The sequence below is a fragment of the Cyanistes caeruleus genome, chromosome 8, assembly GCF_971803275.1.
Source record: "Cyanistes caeruleus chromosome 8, bCyaCae1.hap1.1, whole genome shotgun sequence".
NCBI lineage: Eukaryota > Metazoa > Chordata > Aves > Passeriformes > Paridae > Cyanistes > Cyanistes caeruleus.
In genome coordinates, this window is record NC_141708.1 from 18,143,439 (window position 1) to 18,161,867 (window position 18,429).

The window sequence follows — 18,429 nt, forward strand, 5'->3', positions numbered from 1 at the left end:
GAAGTTGACAAACTCATTATTTGTTCTCTGTTTTGTTCCATGCCTCTAGCTTGCTATTAGAAAAAACACTTATTTCTATGGCAAGCAGTATCCAGTGCTATAAAGCTCATAAACAGATTTTTATTTCAGTCATTCAACCAGCTTTGAAAAAGTTACTGAGGTGCTGAGATTACCACAGCTATGCTAGAAGCTGAAGAACCCAGTTAAAAAAGTTGTGTAACTACCAACAACAAAAAAAGCTTAAAGCTTTAGAGATCATTAAAGTAAATATTAGATTCATAGCCAGAATGCTCCTTGGGCAGCCACAGTATCGCAGGCTATGTTTAAGAAGTTTCAATAAAGTAATTAGCCTTGGACATTAAGGACTGGTGCTGAGAGCCCAGAAGAGTGGTACAGAGTTACCTCTGCAGCCATCCACTCTGTGTGACATGTGTGCCTTTGCAGGATATCTTCCTTGTACTCCAAGGTTTTGTTCAGCGTCCTCCACAGAGAAATAAAACTTTGGCACTTTGCACCTTGAAGTAAAAAGGCACAATGCACACAGCAGGTAATGCTGTGCCTGAATATACTCAATTTTCTAACAAAGTCTAAGAAGCTGTCAGCTGAAAATCTTCCAGGAAGGCAATGCAAGTGAAATGTCCTTCAAAAGTATCTGCACATGTCCTTTAAAAAGCATTCATGCATACATATGGTGCTATTTACATAGCAATTGTATTTAGTCTCTTTAGGACAGTTTATCCCTGTATGATAGGAAGCATTTCAAAGACTTAACCCATTCACAGAGGCAGGAATTCTATCCTCAAATCTGTCTTTACTCTTGCCCAACTACCTAAGTAGTTACCTCTTTTCTATAACTGTAAAAATGTTTAAATTTATCCACAACTTCTACAGGATCAATGCCTACTTCAGAGGGGTACAAACCACCCTGAGGCAAGCACACTTTTAGAAACTCCCTTAAGCTTGTGCTAAGATCCACAGAGAGACATTCTTACTTTACCTACTCTAGCATGTCCAGACAATATACTGTTTTCTGAAACTAAGAGACCTAGGAAAATCCACAGCATTAAACTGAATATGCAAGTATTGAAGAGGAAATGTGAAACTGCATACAAACCATTATTTCAGACCCACAGGCACATACATTAGAGCACCACAGGCTGCATAATTTCAGTCACAGGCAAATATAGTACCACAACAGTAAGTGAAACAGCCTCGTTCTGCTGAGCATTCCCAGAATAATGGAAAAAGCCTAAATGAACTATCTCAAATGCCCACAAGCACACTAAACAGCATCAGGTACAATGCCTGGTTGCAGGCAATGCTTCTCTCTCCCTTGCCCATCTCTTCAACAGAGCAAGGAAACTGAATGCAAGAAGGAAGGTTTCTCCTTCATTCCCTGAGCTCCTCACTGGAATGAAGCAGCTGACGAGTACGAGAACTAGCTGAGCAAAAGAAAGCAGCATTTGCCCACTCAAGCTGTACTTCTATTCAAATAGTTGTCCCTGTTTCTCTGGGCAAAAGATGGCACACTGAACAGGAATGTCAGACTGCAGATGCAGCTTGCAGACCATTCAACACCCCAGCACGATATGGTGGACCACTGACCTCAACAAGCATCCTAACATGGCAATTCCTGTGGTAGTGCACAGAATGGTCATTTGTGATCTGCTTTCCTGTGCACATCATGAGGAAGACTGCGTAGTAAGGACTGAAACCACCCCATGTCACTAAGGTTAATTAAATCTTTTCTATTGCTTCAGAAATTAGAACTCAAACTCTTAAAAAAGTCACAATGAAAAATATAGTACTATAAAAATACAAGCTTACCATTTCCCAAACTGACAAAATTATACTTGGAAAGTTATGATCAGACAATCTTAAGCAATCTTTAATCTATATACCATTACATATGACATGCTCAATTTGAACAGGCAACCTTTAATTCAAAATCTCTTGACTAGACTGCAACCCACATGCCATTTAAAAAGCTGTAGTCAGTTTTGCCTGTTAGCCATCTGAGTGAATGATTTGTGACACACAGTTATCCAAGTTCCAATTACAAGTCTTTATTATCATCTCCTTACCTGGAAATTTCAGATAGTTACTCATTACTCCGCTAGTAAAGGAGCAGAAATAAAATGGGCAGTTCTTTCAAAAGATGGGATTTCAGGTTTGGTTACCAAAACAATAAAGGCAGAGATGCTTCCAGATATCCTTTCCCGCCATGACTATTAAAGTAGAACATTATACAGAATTAAAGGAGGTAATGCAACTCACTGCAAAAATCTTCAGTTTGCTCTGTGCAGATCATTATCAAATCATTTTAACATTCAAAAGGCTCATTCCAGAATTACCCTGGAAAAAGGTGTGATGATTTCCTCTCCCTGCCTATGGGACAAGGCTATGAAACACCCTTCATGCTCCTATTTCTAACTTCTTTTATCTTTTAAATACTCAAGATAAAACCAGGTGCAATGCAAATTATACAGTTTAGTTCACTTACCCTATGAATAATCCCAGCTGAATGAAGATGTTTGATACCACACAGCATTTGATAAAGGAGATAGGACATTCGTTCATGGTCTAGCTCCATTTGAATCACCTGGCAGAGATTTGCATCCATGAGCTCCATCACTATGTAGCTTATGAAGAAAAAAAAATAATAATCAGATAATATTGCCATTTTACTGTATTCTTTCTCTTGCTCATATTTTCATATAAATACTTTAAAAATAAATTCTCAGCTTTAGCTCAAATCTGACTTACACATCTTGAAATTCTTCCAGAGATTTTTGTGGTGTGAACACATTCAGTAGGCCGATTATCTGCAGGGAGAGAGGAAGGGTAATTGCACCACAGCAATAGCAAAGTTGCAGAGTCAATGTTTCAAAACTGGTAACTATTATTCTGATATGAACCTCCTGGTATACACAAAGCTCAAGATACTCAGTAGCTCAACCAGGCCTAATGTGATGCAAACAGACACAAATGATTTTGGAAGGAGTATTTTTCCTGGACAAATCACATAATCTAAAGACACTCTGTGTGTTAACAACAAGATGATACTAAAATCTTAAAACTAAAGGAGCTTAGTCACTCTTCCCCCTCCTTTCAGTTTGAAGACCTGGTAAATTTCTTTTTGTGCCTGAGGAATAATAAAATGAAAACCTGATGAAGACTCCCTAAAGGATACCACTTTGCCACTGACAAAGGTGAAGAAACAACTTCATCCAAAAAGAAAAACAGGTTCTTACAGATGCTCTAGGACATTCTGAATTAAGAATGGATGGGATGTACAGGAAGAGGGAAAGCTACTACTCATCAAGAATCAGGCAGGCATGCAATAATTTACTATCATACAAATGGCACTATTAGGTGGAACATCCTTCAGGGAATCCACATGTAAACCATCCCTGTCTGAGAAAAATTACAAAATTTTCCCAAGAAGCTAGAAGACCAAGTAAGTTTCCTATGACACTCTCCCTCCCTAACAGCCAGGAGAAATTACATCTTCCTGACGGGAGATTAGAACAGAAGGTAAAGAAGATTTCACACATCTGACTCTGAAGGAATAAAATGGCCAACACCAGCCTTCTGCAGTTCAATAAATTTATCACCTATTTGATTCCCACTGTCACAACACAAGATTCTGAACTCATTCATGCATCAGGGTAAAAACAGTCTATTTCTTTTTTCTCCTAGGTGCCTAGAAGCAGGATGCACTTACCAGCCATGGTACTTTTATTTGACAGCTGCTTGTAAATTTTGGCAATGTAACACTGACTCCCTTGCCGAGTCTGAAGGGGGTATTTAAAGATTGGGCAGGTAATTAAAACTAGCCAATAATAGCTCTTCTTCAAGACCCTTCTGTACTTATCATGGAGATACAACCATGCAATGGAAATCTCCTCTGAAGTCACTTTCCAGACTTTCACAAAGGATAACCTTCCAGTTAATTCTTTAACAACTGAGGCAGCACACCACACTCACATTTTTGTGATTAACGCACTTCATAAGAACAAGCTCTCTGTAGGCTCTTTTAGCATGGGTTTGGTTCTGAAAAGGTCGGCTTAACTTCTTGATTGCAACATTCCGCTCAAGGATGGCATCATAAGCTGCACTGTAATTAAAAATAACATTATTACATCTCTAGTGTCAAGGTCCTTTAAGCTGTGGCAGTTGCAAACATTTTCAGCTGATTTGTATCATGTCTGCAGAAACCCCAAATGTTATCCAGTGTTATCCAGCTTTAGGAATGTGAGAGTGATTCAAAATTTAAAAATATTTCCCAGCTTCAGAGAATTAACACATGACAATCTCTACAATATAATGCAGTATTTCTGCTTCCAAGGATACCGAGTTCTTGCCACTCACTGTCACTTAAGAACAGACCATCTAAAAAAGATCCGAAACACTTCAAACATAAAAAGCACATCAATTTTACATAAAATCTTCACACTACAAGGGAGAAGGCAGGAAAAGTAGGTTATAAAAAGGTCCCATGCTTTCACTTATGTAGTTGTTTAACATCCTGATGACAATGACAGCATCAAAGTCAAGACAAAAAAATTGTTAAGAAAGCTTTAACCTCTAGATGTCACTGGCTTTAACTTGGTGGAAAAAAAATAACATTTTGTTTGCAGACTAACGCCAAGATTGTCATACGATTCAGTGACACAGGCTGTTTAACTGATGAAGACTGTTACTGGAGACAACTCCCTTACATATCACATTTCCATGACAGGAAGGCATGGCTTGTTTTTCCTGTAAGAGCTAATACAACAGCTGACTGCCATGCAGACTCAGGAAATATTTATCAGTTACTAAAAAAGTCTCAGCAGGGAAAATATTATTTTCTTCTCTCTTCTCAAGAATGGTATTCAAATCTAATAAAGACTATCTGCCAGTAAACACTAGCATCTATTAAATCTAACTCACTGCTTTAAGAAGTGGATTGTCTGTGTAGTATGTAGGCTTGAATGATTTGTAATTTATCATCAACAAAACCTCTAGACACCACAAAAGAAAAAAAATGAGAGTAACATGTACTGATAACTTTCTCTGATGTATATTTTCCATTATATCTGGAATTCCCCCACCTGCCCCAAAGATAAGGATCATTTCAGGGAAGGCTGCCAACAAGGGACTCCTGTTCTAGTATTTAAACTTCTACATTCCCTGCACGTAACAGCAGCCTAGAGCCTGTTTCAGTATCACAGTATCAGGCCATCTACTTAATATTCCTCCAAATCAACCTGGATCAGTTACCAAAAAAACCCCAACAAACAAACAAACAAAAGAAACCCACAAACAAAAATAAATAAACTGACACCACTCAAACAAAAACTCCATTTTTTCAAAGCTGCAGTTTATGTAAGAAGGTTTCAATTAGCACTAGCAGCAATTACAGAATGGCCCTAGAGTAGTTACATGGTCAGTTTTGGGATCTCAGCTCTAGGAAGGGCAACAAATTTGGAAAACAGGCAGTAGTAACATATGACTGGCTATCAGAAGGACACTAATAACATCCAAAGCATCTGGCATTTCTATAGCAACTAAACAATCTACAACTGTCTACATCCTCAGTATATTAACACAAATGCAAACTAAATTCAGATGAGTTTTTGGTTGCTGCTAGTTAATACCAGTAATCTTAATGCTAGAAGTTACCATATCAAAAAGAAGCCTTTATGAAGTTCTTTCTTCAAGTCTCCATTTGCATTCGTTATGCTCTTTTATTAATCCTGCTAAAACACAAATATGAACCCACATTTTCTCTTTACACTGATCAAAACAAGATCAAGGTAGTAAAGAGGTAACAGAATTGAGATTATGCTTTCCCCTAACTTTCTCCTTCTTGATGCTTTTGTATCTTTAAGTACCTGGTTAACATCTTAAGAGTTACAATAAACTGAAAAATCTGCAAGGTCCTGTGATAGCTACATCCTTTTCAAACAAGCTTCCAGGAAGGTTAAACCAACACTTCTCTTTGAGGCAATGCCACTGCACAGGAAATAGTGCCTGCAAGCAGCTAGTTGTCAACAACTGAAATCAACTGGACACTTTTCAGTCCACACAGCAGGGCTCTTATTCAAAGAATAATTTAATATTGTCAAGTCAGACTTACCCAAACAGCATCAGGCACTTACATATGAAACTGAAATCAACTGGACACTTTTCAGTCCACACAGCAGGGCTCTTATTCAAAGAATAATTTAATATTGTCAAGTCAGACTTACCCAAACAGCATCAGACACTTACATATGACAGCCAGCATCCCAAATGCTCACTCACTGCTATCAAGGACTACCCACATTATGAAACTAAGTGAAATGGACTCCTAACAAACCGTATCAAGAAGTGCAAACATTTACAAATATTATACAGAGTATTTCTGGCTTTTGTTTCACTGCAAGCAGTGTTGTTTAAGATTAGCTTCTTTATCCAGTTTCTTTTTCCCCTATTAATTTACAGGACTCAGCACAGCTGGCTGAATGTGCACAGTAGGGCATCACTTCTAAAGCTGAACAGGTCAAAAAGCAACAGCAACAGCCCTTGCTGAGGAAAAATGGCCATCAGTTAGCATTGCTGTTTTGCCTGTAAAAGGTAATTCCCACACTCCTGCCCTGTAACACACAACACCTCAAAAACCTATGTTAAGGAAACCTAAATGTACATTTAAATTTGAAAGAAATCTTACCATACTATCCCTTGTGCTCCTGATCCTATTGGTTTCAAATTCTGATACCGTTTCAATACAGTGAAAGTTGAGTCTCCAATTTCAACACTGTAGAAATTGTTGTCACGCTTGCTTCTGCTCATGACGGCAACTTGGTTAGTTCACTTCATCCAAATTTTGCTTCTGGCCTAGGAAGAAATAAAATTTGAAAAATTAAGATTTTACAACTATACATAACCTGGCATAAGGCAGAACTCCTTTTAAGACGTACAAGACACTTCCCAAATAAGTCCCAAGTGCACATATAAGTTATTTTTAATGTCTGCAGTAATAAGATGGCACGAGTTTGAAAATTTGTATTTTTAGGAATGTTCCTAAGGCAAGATTCTAGAAAGTAAAAAATAATAGAAAATCGAAAGTTAACATATGGTAGCAAAAATCTTGATGGAAGTGACAGAAGATCAAAAGGCAGGACACATCATCTAGAGAGCTCCAAGAGTCCTACCTTCCCTTTATACTCACACCTACAGCAAGGGAGCAGGGCTTGGGACAGACACTCTCCAGAGGCCCCATTCAACCTGAATCATTGCATAATTCCATAAATAAAAGAGTGACAGAACAGGAACAAGTCTTCCAGGTACTGCAATCATTAAAATAGTCTTGGTCACAACCACTAGGAATATCTGACACTGATATGGAAACACATACAGTCAACCAAATCCAGAAAAGGAAAACTGGCCTTGTCAGACATCTTTCATGGAGAAAAGTAATAATCACAGAGAGAACAAAAGAAAAAAGGAGGCATATTCCACCATAGTCCTCTCATATTAAAAAATGAAATGCAACACCTTAATGCAGACATCCACAATAGAAGAAATAAAATTGCATCGTGGATTTTACAGTAATATTTCTTATTTCTTTTGTGCTAGCTGTGCACTTTTAACTTTGTCTTTACACAGGTTTTGATTTAGCTATAAGAGATGCCTAGTAGTTCAAGTATTTGACTAGAAGAATTGTCTTTGTTTCTTCAAGAGTTACACCATGCTGTCTTCCATTGTTATTAACTTAATGAGCATTTCCCCGTATTATTCAACAGTCCTAAAAACATTCTTGCTTTCCATATGCCACAACACTATACATTTGTTAATTTTTAAGCAAGATGTGAGGACACAGTGTAAACACTGCCTCCACAAATAATAACAAATATTGCACAAGTAGTATTCTTTTAAAAATCTATGTATTCCACTTCTAACTAGCTAACCTGCATTCATTTCACAGCTAGAGGTACAACCAAAACACTCTGATGCTCTTTAAAGGAGACATTTTTTAACTATTTGATATATTACTAATTAAAAATGTGCTACCTTAATTGGCATTTATCTCAAAAGAAATGTCAATTTAAAGACCCCTTTTCCAAAATGCTGCCAAAAAACCAAACCTGTTACAAAGAGTTAACTCAATACCAAAGCAGCTCCTCTCAGTATTTTGGCTTCCTCCCCCAGTTGACAGGGGAGGCAAAATTGGACAACAGTAACCATTCCTTAACACACAGAAAAAATATGTATCCAGACTGCACTGGTAGGATGCAGGTCAGCTTACTGGAGAGAGACCAAAAGCCTGATTTCTGAGCAAAACATGACACCAACCCCAGCTCCTTCTTCCCTACCCTTTGGATTCTGCCACTTTATCAACACTATGCTCACAGATGTACTTGCATGTAGTTTTGGAATAAAAATGCCCAAGAACATATAATGACAAAACCTGCTATGAATTAGAAAAGAGAAAATCTGTTTGGGACAGCATGAAATCAGCCAAACACATTTTTGAAAATCAGAAAACAAAGAATGAAGACACTAATTCATGTAATTACATTTGTTCATTGTCAACTGAGAGAGAACCCAGTACACCTTGAGGTTATCCACTAAAACTATATTAAGATCTAGTGACATTGAACAACACAGGATTAGCTGGAACAGCTAATTGTTTGATATCAGCACCAAGATAATGAAGGCTTAATACTTCACTTTGGATGATTCCTCAGAAACAAATACAGGAAGGACTGTTCCCCTCCTTCCAAGGTTTCCAGGTGAATGTTGACACCTTTCCAATTAAAAGTCAGTATTTTGAATGGCCAAAGCCAAGTGTTTAATTGCATTTTCTTTCATTTTGGTAAACTTCATAGAATCAAAGAGTGAAACAAAGTAAGTATAGTTTAAGAAAAGGATCTTGAGAGATTGTGTTCTCTGAGAAAATAATTTCTTTATAGTACCCGATTTTATACATATACCATACATAGTACTATAACTAAGCAAATTTTATTGCCTTGAAGCCTCATAATTTGCTACATGTTCAAAACTGTAAAATATACTTGCCAATATGTGCAAGAAAACTTGTATTTACTAACTATTTCATAATTCATAATAGTATTTTAGTATACAGCAGCATATAAAAGAACTCACTGTTTATTTTTACTAATAATATGAGGAAGGAAGGAAGGAAAGGCATCCCAAGGTGAAGAAGGAGTGTCTCTACTTGCTGTTAAATTATCATTCCCTTTTCTGCAGCTCTACAAGGCATTCATCAAAAATTATCAGTCTGTACTGTGACAGCAAGAGGTACGGTCTCTCTCAATTTTAAATGCATGCTCTCCTAGCATAAAACAGATTTATTCAGTGCTTCAGAAGATACGGAGCCAACTCTCAGAAAAGCCATTTCTTCTTGCATGTTTTGTGTGGTGAGTGTGGGATGTAAACAAGCCACTTCAATGTAATGCATTCAGATCAGCAAAGAGGCCTTAGAAACTATATATGCCTTACCCCTGCCTCCAACCCTCTAGATTTCATCTGGCCATTAATTACAGCTTCCTCAGATTGAACCAGCCCTGACATTCATCTCCTCTGCACCCCTTGCCTCAATGTCTCATAACTTCTACACAGTTTTGTCCATCAGCCATGGAGAGCATCAGCCTCTTGTCTCATAACCAAGCTTACTTCCACTCAGCTCAGAACCTTTTGTAATCCCCCTTTTTTCATCTCAACAGAAGCATCCTCACAAATGCCTGGTGCAGCCCAGCTCTGTGAACACAGCTCACAGAAGGCCAAATATGTATTTTTTCCTATCTGTTAATTTACTGGTGACTAGTCTTATGAAGCCTAGCTTCAAAGCTCCACAACACCAAAAATCCTATCTTTAAATATTAAAGCAAGTCTAAATTCAGAAATTGTCAGACTTTTAAGATTCTAACACAATGTATGCGTGCCATGTCCTTCATTAAAACATGATTAAGCTCTATCAGATAAATTTGCCTGTCTGAAATTTGACATTTTGTTCCATTTTCTAGCAATTTCACAAAAGCACATACGGAAAGAGAGGAAGGATGGAAACTCCAGATTTCTATTATTAATGAGGAAACTAATAATACATTTGTCCCATTAACTGTCAGCTTGCTGGAATGCTGTCAACTGTCAGCACAGAAAGAATCCCACAGAAAACTTCAATTTCCTCTCACACATCAACCATTGTGCCTTTCCTTGAAAATATTGTGCCTAAGCAAATTATACTACATGGCAACCTTTTACTGGCAGCCCGCAGTCAGTCGAGATAAGGATATTTCAAAACTGAGTTCTAAGATATTCTGGAGTGGTTACCACTCCCTCATATTGCCATAAGTACAACTTACCCAAGGAAGCACAATAAAAACATAGGAATTGAAAGTTACACTATCTCCAGAGTAAAATCCCCTAGGGGATCTGCAAGCCTGGGTACAAGTTTTATTCTGAATTCACTGACAGCAACTACAGTTCAACAGTTCTTCAGGAGACTTCAGATGGTCAACAACTTCCATGCCTCAGCTCTGTACTGCCTGGTACAGTTGTAAAAACAAACATGGATGCACTGAACATATAGCTCTATGAAAATGCAAGTAGCATTTATCTATCAAAGTATCATGGCTAACCTTAAAAAGTATTTCTAAATATTTATATTTTTATATATATTTATATAAAATATATTTATAAATTATTTCACTGACACCTCCTTCTCCATAAGTGAATAATATTAAGAATGAAATTTGACAAAAGTCTTCATCCAACTTTAAAATAAGTATATTTAAAACAGTAAAGAAACCATGTGTAGCACTGTTCATACCCAAATATGCACACATTTGCCATCTGCATCAGCATAAGAAAGGCATGTACCTTTAGCATGTCTTAAGAAGGCTGCCCTTCATAAACTTGCTGACTTCAAGATATCTGAAAGACAGCATAATGCTGTATTTCAACACTAAATTTTGTCTCTAATACAGGAAACATTCAATTTATTTATCAAGATACAGGACAACGTATGGACAATATATATTAAAATGTTTTTCCAGGACAGCCTAAACCTATTGGAGAAACAGATGGGCTTGGGATAGAAAGGTACCATGGGAAAGGGAGGAGCTAATTCTTTGCTCATACAACTTTCAGTTTAAAAGCCCTACTGCAGATGTGTTAAAAACCTTATAAATGACCAGATTTAAAAATAAAAAAAACAAAAAAAAACAAACCACCACCAAAACATAAAAACTTGCAATGGAAAATTGTATGAACAATAGAAATATGGTTGGTAAATCTGTCTTTGCAGAGTGTATAAATTAATTTATTTAAAAGACAGAGAGAGATGGCTTGATACTCAATTCCAGACCCTGTTTCACTTAATGCTATTTACACATACAATACCACTGGTCAGTGTTCCCAAGGGGAGCTCTCCCAGACCGAGAGCTTTAGCTCTGAGCAGCACACAGCAAAGTGCAATGAACGTAAGGTGTTTGGAGCAGAGCTGGCACAAGCGTGGCTCCATTGAGGTTCCCAGCTCGTGGGACAGATGGTTACCAGGCCTGTCCTCACCACATCATTCTGGCTGCCCTTGGGCAATCTCAAATTTTACTTTTAAAAATCAGTCCAGGCTCATCTGCAAGAGGGCTCCAAGAAGTTTAGCTGAAACAGCAGGCAATTAAAAGTCATACTCAGCTCATGAGCCCCTGATCAAGCCCAGCGAATTTATGTATCCACAATTAGAAATTAATTGGGAAATTATGTGCTTTCCCCAAGACATCTGGGTATTTACCTTCCTCACAGAGCCATCACGAAACAGTATTTTCTTGGCTATGATACCTGCTAGCCTTCACATCAAATATAGACCAAGACAGTGCTTTTGAAATCAGAGATTACTGCGAAAACAATGCATAATTATGTGCAAAGTTACTTCTCCTAGGTAGTGACCTGAATGTGTGCATTCCAGGCACACAGAGGAATAGAAATGGAACAGGTCTTGTGAAAGAAAGCTTCTCTTACTTTAAGTAAGAGCACAAAATATTTTACCACCTCTTCTGCACTTTCCCATCACTACGGATACTGACAATGAACAAGAAGTGTCAAAGTTTGCATTAAAACTGACAACAGCCATACATTTGAGAGGCATCTCTTCTGTTCAGACAAAGAAAAGGAACCCCAGCAATAATTTTCCCACTAGGGACATGAAAATAGAATAGGTCAGAATACTGCCAACATAAAGGGTAGAGAAACATGTGTTCTGTACAGCTCAGTCTCTTAGAGTGCTCTTAAGTGCTGGTTTACACCTTCATTGGACAACACAACATGAAAATCCAGGATTCATCCTATGCTATAATGCAGAATCCCTTACTCTAGGATATCCTTTTGTGTAAGAAGTTATACATACTCAGCTTATTTCTACTGTAGTGAAGAAGTAGAGCTGAGAGGACATTTTCTACCCCAGTACCCTGAAATACAATAAAATATTAAAAATGAGAAAAGAAATAGATGGAACAACCATCATTAACTACAAGTTTTACATTTAATCAGATTTGGTTTTCATTTTCATGATTTCTAAAGCAATCCTCTCCTAAACAAGCAAGCATGAAGCGGGCTAAATCTTGGAAGAAGCTTTGGATGCTAAACCAGCAAACAAGAGTCTTTGGGGCAAGATATATCTGAGGTTCAACACAAACACCAACTAACAGATCTGTCTACATGAGCACACAAAACTGTTCTACTTTGAAAGATTACTACAGGAGCTGCTCAAAAGTATGACTGACAGAAAATGAAGACCATGACAAAGAGATGCAGAAATGGAAGAAGGCAATTTTAAAATAAAACAATTACATATCAATTGCATGTTAAATAGTAATATAATCAACATAGTATAACAACATAAGCTACCTATCAATGATGATTCAATAACTCCATTTAGAAGGCATCTAACACTATGAAAATGAACATTCTGTAGGAATCTGTAATTGACCTAGAAAAATCCAACAGTTCTTCAAGTACACGCTAGTTTGCTACTGAATGCAAAACAAATGGACAATGTATATATAAAGCTCTCACATTGATGAATTTAATTTCTTTGTGAAAATACAGTTCACACATAGCTGATTTGTATTCATCACGTGTTTTTGAATGCTTGTCTAATTTTCAGCTGTCATGTTTAAAGGTTTCTGGACACCTGCTAAATGGATAGTGCAAACACAGCCTAGTTTTCACATATGCTTCAAAGGCTCAAATTTAGAAAACAAAAGAAAACAAAAGAAAACTTCATAGCTCATTCAGTTAGTCTCAGGTTTTATGTTTTGTTTGTCCACGCTGCCCTCGAAACCAAATGTTATATTTCACAATACTTTCAGCTCTGTTAAATATTAATGCAGACAGAGCATTTGGAAAAAGGAGATAACATTAGCTGGGTGAAAACTGCAGCAAGATATTACTAAACCATTACAAATGCCAAAGATGTCTAAATATCTGAAGCTTATTCTAAAATGGAATATTCTCACTGATGACTCTAGGATTTGCATGGCATTCAAATTATGCTTTCACAGATCACAGATGGTTTTAGGCTGAACAAGCTCCACACTGAACTTGTGTGGTGTCCTGAACTATTCCTAATGGTGACATGTGTTTAACGAGGCCTCCAGCTGATGTGCACTGGCCATGGCAGTGCCCCTCCCCTCAGCTACTGCACACCTGCACTACACACAACTCTGCCCTGCTCACACCAATCACAGGACAAGTGGCACAGCACAAATTGAAAGTCTACAGCTCAGATCTCAGGAGCTATTTTCTACTTGCAACTATTAAACAAAACCACAAATATACTGGAGTGATTCTTGTATAGCTCACAACTGAAGCACAGCGCAGGTACATTTCTTCAAATAACTACATTTTAATATATCTTTCGTCCACCAAGAAGTCAAACTTCATTGGTTACAGATTCAGTAAAGCAAAGGTGTTCACCCAGAAAAGTACCAAGGCTGGGGAAACCTGCATAAACACGACAAGGACACATTTAGATTTCTATGTTATGACTTGCCTACTGCTTTCATGTTCAAACAGAAAAAGGTAGTTTCACTCCAGTTTGCTCAAACACAAGAAATTTATGGCACATTTAACTTTTTTTTAAACTTCAAGACTTTTTTTTAAGACTTTTTTTTAATAGTCATCTTCTATGGAAAATTCAAAGCAAATAACTTAATTTTGCAGAACCTGTTGAGTATTTAACAATAGATAGATGGCTTTCTCCACTAAAGATAGTAATTTCAGAAAAGATGACAGGTTTGGTATAGAAAAATAAATTTGGCTATAAAGCAAAATATCCCTGTGTACAAAATAGAAAATGAAACTTAAGAAAATATAATATGGGCTGTTTAAATCAAGGAATTACTTCACTGTTTTGGCAAACATTCTTGCCAGATTTATCAATCTCTTGCAAACATTGAGAGCCCCCTGTGCTAATCTAACTCTGCCCTCAGTACAATTTAACAGGGAGCAACTATGTAGAGTCCTAAATTAATAAACAATGAACAAAATCCTTTAATGCAAATGCAACCTTTCCCATAATTTAACGTTGCAGTTTACACGTTCATATTTTGACTAACAGAATGCTCCAGCTGGACCACTGGATGACTTCTTCTAATCATCTAGGAAACTAGATACAGTTTTCTTGAAATGTATCTGCCATCTCATTATATTAAGGTAGTTACTGTAATTTGAGGAGTTTACAAGAAGGGGAGGACATACAGGGAAATAAACCACCCCCTTCTCCACTCCAGCACTGTTTTCTTGACCAGTAGTCACCTTATTACAGTTTACATAAAAGATCATCTATTTGAAGGTAAACAGCAATGGACTGAACTTAATTATGCATTCCAAAAGTCATCTGAAGGCCCTTTAATAACAAAGAGGTGCCTACCACTTAAACAGCACGGATTCATAGTGTCTGACAATCTGATTTTAATCTTCACAACTGATGTCTTCCCCCAAATACCAGTTGTTTAGAATAGACAAGTAATCCTATTACCTTACATAGAGGGAGCTTTCTTGCAATATTCAGCTCCAGATACAAGTATATAAAAAGTATAAAGGGCCTCAAGAGCCACAAGGTCCTAAGAGTTTTCACCCTCATCAGTAGTAACTGAAGAGTTCTTTCAGATCCTGAATCAAAACAGAAATAAATATTTAAAACTTACCAAGGAGAATGTGAAGACAAAAATAACAACAAAGCAGAGCCAGAATTAGTAGAGGAACATTTGGGTGGTTTTTAACCCCATCTGTAAAACACACAGTGAGGATGATGCAGGAGATTAGAATCCAAGTGCCCTGAGGATGAACTGAGGATGCTCTATGGAAACACCAGAGCTACTGATAAATGCTACTGAATTTATTAAAAATTCTTCAACACACTCTGTGCTCAGCCTTCTATTTTTTTCTCATACAAAAGTAGGTGAACTTTTACCTTTTATACTGTTGTAGCAGAATTTGAGGGGCAGGAAAGGAGAAAACTTCTTCATAGAAAAAAACAACCAGCAACTTTTTCTTTTTTATCTAAATTACACTTAGCAAGTTTCCTGCATTTTAAATCTTCCTTGCCCTAATATTTATGTACTTTATAAACTACAGCGGAAGGGGGAAAAATGAGTCCACAAAATTTCATATCTACTAAAAGCCAGCTTCCAGCTTAGAGACAGACTAGGAGTCATTAAAAGAAAACACATATACAAGCAAAAAAAGAGCTATCCTTTTTTATCCATGCAAAAAACGCATGTTTTGTTTTTCATCTTGGTTAAATTGACCTGCTGTTTCTTTCAGTCACTTCAGCCAGCCCACAAAGGGGCAGTGCCAGCAGCTCCAGCACCTGGGTAGAGCACAGGTAAACAGCCTGATCTCCAAGCAGCACTACCACTGGGAGCTTCCTTGTTTGCTTTGAAGGGAGGGACAGGAGAGGGGAATTATTACTGGCAGCCAGGCAAGAATCTCTCCAGGAAAGAGGAACATACTTATTTCCCAAGCAGAGCCTCCAGTAGCAGCTGCTGGCAAATGCAGCCCCTTGAGTTTTCCCTTTTCATGCTGTTACTCACTCTTGAAAAAGCCAATTCCACTGACACTGAGGACAGACATGTTCTGCGGTGTCAGTGAAGCAGGGATGCCCCAGGGATTGTATTTGCAGAGTTAGTCATACAGATAGGAACTTGAAGCTGGCATGTTCTCTAGCGCTTCCTCTGTCAGACTTATCTGATCGATACTATAGCATCTATTAAAAATAAATGTTTCCAATACAGATTGTGCTATTTTGGGAACCAAACCTCACCTCAAATGGAGGTGAGAAGTCATTAAAACCCATAATAAAAGATTAATAACAAAATCAGGAATGAGCTCAAACAGCTAATTTTCAACATCATGTTTTTTGCACCAGTGCTGGAACTACCTGCATCAAATTACATTCAAATACTATTCAGCCTGAAATAGGAATCACTCACAGGTGCAGTGACCAGTGTCAAAATATTAACAGCTGAACCTGAAATTAGGGAAACCTGAAGCTGGAAACCAGGATTTCTGTATTGGGCAATTGGAACTTGAGCTTTTCCACTTCCATGTCTCAAGTACCTTTGAGCAGTCTGATATAACTAACTGATATAACTAACTATTCACAGGCTGTTTAACTGAAAGGAAAGACCTCCAAGCAGCAGCAGTAAAATTAAGACTAACTAGCAGAATACTGATACTGTCTGTAAACAGGTAGTGCAAGATCACATGCAAACATTCAGAAAGCCAGAGGAAACAAGGCCTGTTGTTAAACACTGCTCCACGTGAGCCATTTCCCAGCACTGCTGGGGCAGCTGGAGCCACCAAAGCTCCACCAGCAATTTCACCACACTGCTCCCCATGGAGCACAGGCAGAGCCAGCACCTCCACATCACATTTCCCTCAGAAGCTCAAAGCAAGCATTAATGCGAACCAAGTACAACATACCAGTATTTTCTCATCCTGCCTGCTGAACAAGGGTCAGCAGCATCAACCAACTGCTGAACCTGCATTCACAGCTTCTGAGTACCCTCTATATAAAAATCAATATTTCCAAACATTTCTACAGTAAATTCTCATATTGTGAAACATCTCTTGCAAAACATCCAAAATACACCAATCATTTCTGGTACCACTAAAACATTACCTTTGTTTAATACAAAATCCAATTCAACTGAGAATTTAATTCTTTAGTCAGATAAAACACATCACATACCTTGCACAAGCAGGATAATGAAGAACCAAGTAACAAATGCACCCACAGTAAATGACATACAAACAATGTAAGTTTCGCAGTGATTTTTTTTTTCAAAACAGACATTTTATCAGTAAACTTCCTGCTGAGAGGATTTCATTTAATCCCTCTTCTTCCCTTTGCATTTCTCTACACTCTAAGACACTGTCCCATAATGCCATTAGTCTGTAAATCACAGCCCTTCTACTACAAAAAAATACTAAAAAAATGCATATAATTGTCATTCATGAAGAGTCAAGGTATTGGTTGTTAATGGCACAGGACAATTAAAGAGACTGCCATAAAGCACTGGAAAAAAGCCACATGGGCTGTATGTTTCTGTTTATCTTACACACACACATATTACCTAAACCAGTCAGGTAACTGAATCACTTCTGGCACTTTGAGCTACTCAGTTTTAGCTCTCTTTTACAACTGTGACTAAAGCAGCTGGTCACAGAATAAATTCTCCAGACTTTTGGTTTAGGGCCTGCCTTCCAATTAGTTAAAACACTTTTACAGCCACCAGCAGCTCTAACTTCATCACATGGGAAGTTAAACAAAATTTAAAGAATTTTCTCTTTTCAGAAAACAGAAAAATGAGAAGGTAAGTCAAAGTATGGGGACTTCCAGTAGCCTGAAGGCAAGGAAAGAAAGATGCATAAGTGAATGTGTGCTATCAGCTCCATTACAAGGTGAAAATTTGTGCTTGCTTATCTCCCATTCCTTCAGCCAACTCCCTCTCCTCTAAGCAAACAGGAGAGTCTGACAGTTTGTGACAGGGAAATGAAACCTCACATTTCTTCATCGTTTGTGATTATTACACACCAGGTGCAATCCAGATTTCCAGGTTTCTGAAATATAGTATCTTTAAAGTTAGCTTCATGTTTAGATTATGTATCTCTAGAGAAAGACACCAACATAAGCACTTAAACCTCCTGAGAGCTGCCTTAAGTCACAAAGTTTATCTGAGGCTTTTAAGTTGATTTTGGTGATAGACACAGTCCCGGTAATCCAAATCAGCAGCAAGTAAGACAGCAACACATACAACTTCTCAGCATTTCTCACAGCCGACTCCTACAGCACAGCTGCTCTGGAATACCAGTGCACCCTCTCTGGAAAACCCTCATCTGTGGCCAATAGCACTTAACTAATTATAACCA

At 37.7% G+C, this 18,429-nt stretch overlaps 1 protein-coding gene across 26 annotated transcripts in view; it reads right to left on the bottom strand.

Moving 5' to 3' along the window:
• Positions 1–18,429, bottom strand: part of MAPK8 (mitogen-activated protein kinase 8) — a 268,471-nt gene that overhangs the window by 17,654 nt on the left and 232,388 nt on the right. For 18 of the 26 annotated variants that reach the window (XM_086900418.1, XM_086900429.1, XM_086900420.1 and 15 more), the window contains 4 exons: positions 6,701–6,867; positions 3,991–4,120; positions 2,767–2,825; positions 2,504–2,642 (listed from right to left, as the gene is read on the bottom strand). In XM_086900418.1, coding sequence (XP_086756544.1) covers positions 2,504–2,642; positions 2,767–2,825; positions 3,991–4,120; positions 6,701–6,822 — 450 coding nt within the window. In that variant the 5' untranslated portion in view covers positions 6,823–6,867. Of the gene's footprint in view, positions 1–2,503; positions 2,643–2,766; positions 2,826–3,990; positions 4,121–6,700; positions 6,868–10,875; positions 10,930–12,397; positions 12,459–18,429 lie in introns of those variants that run through there. The other 8 variants (XM_086900415.1, XM_086900428.1, XM_086900435.1 and 5 more) reach the window with 2 other exon arrangements.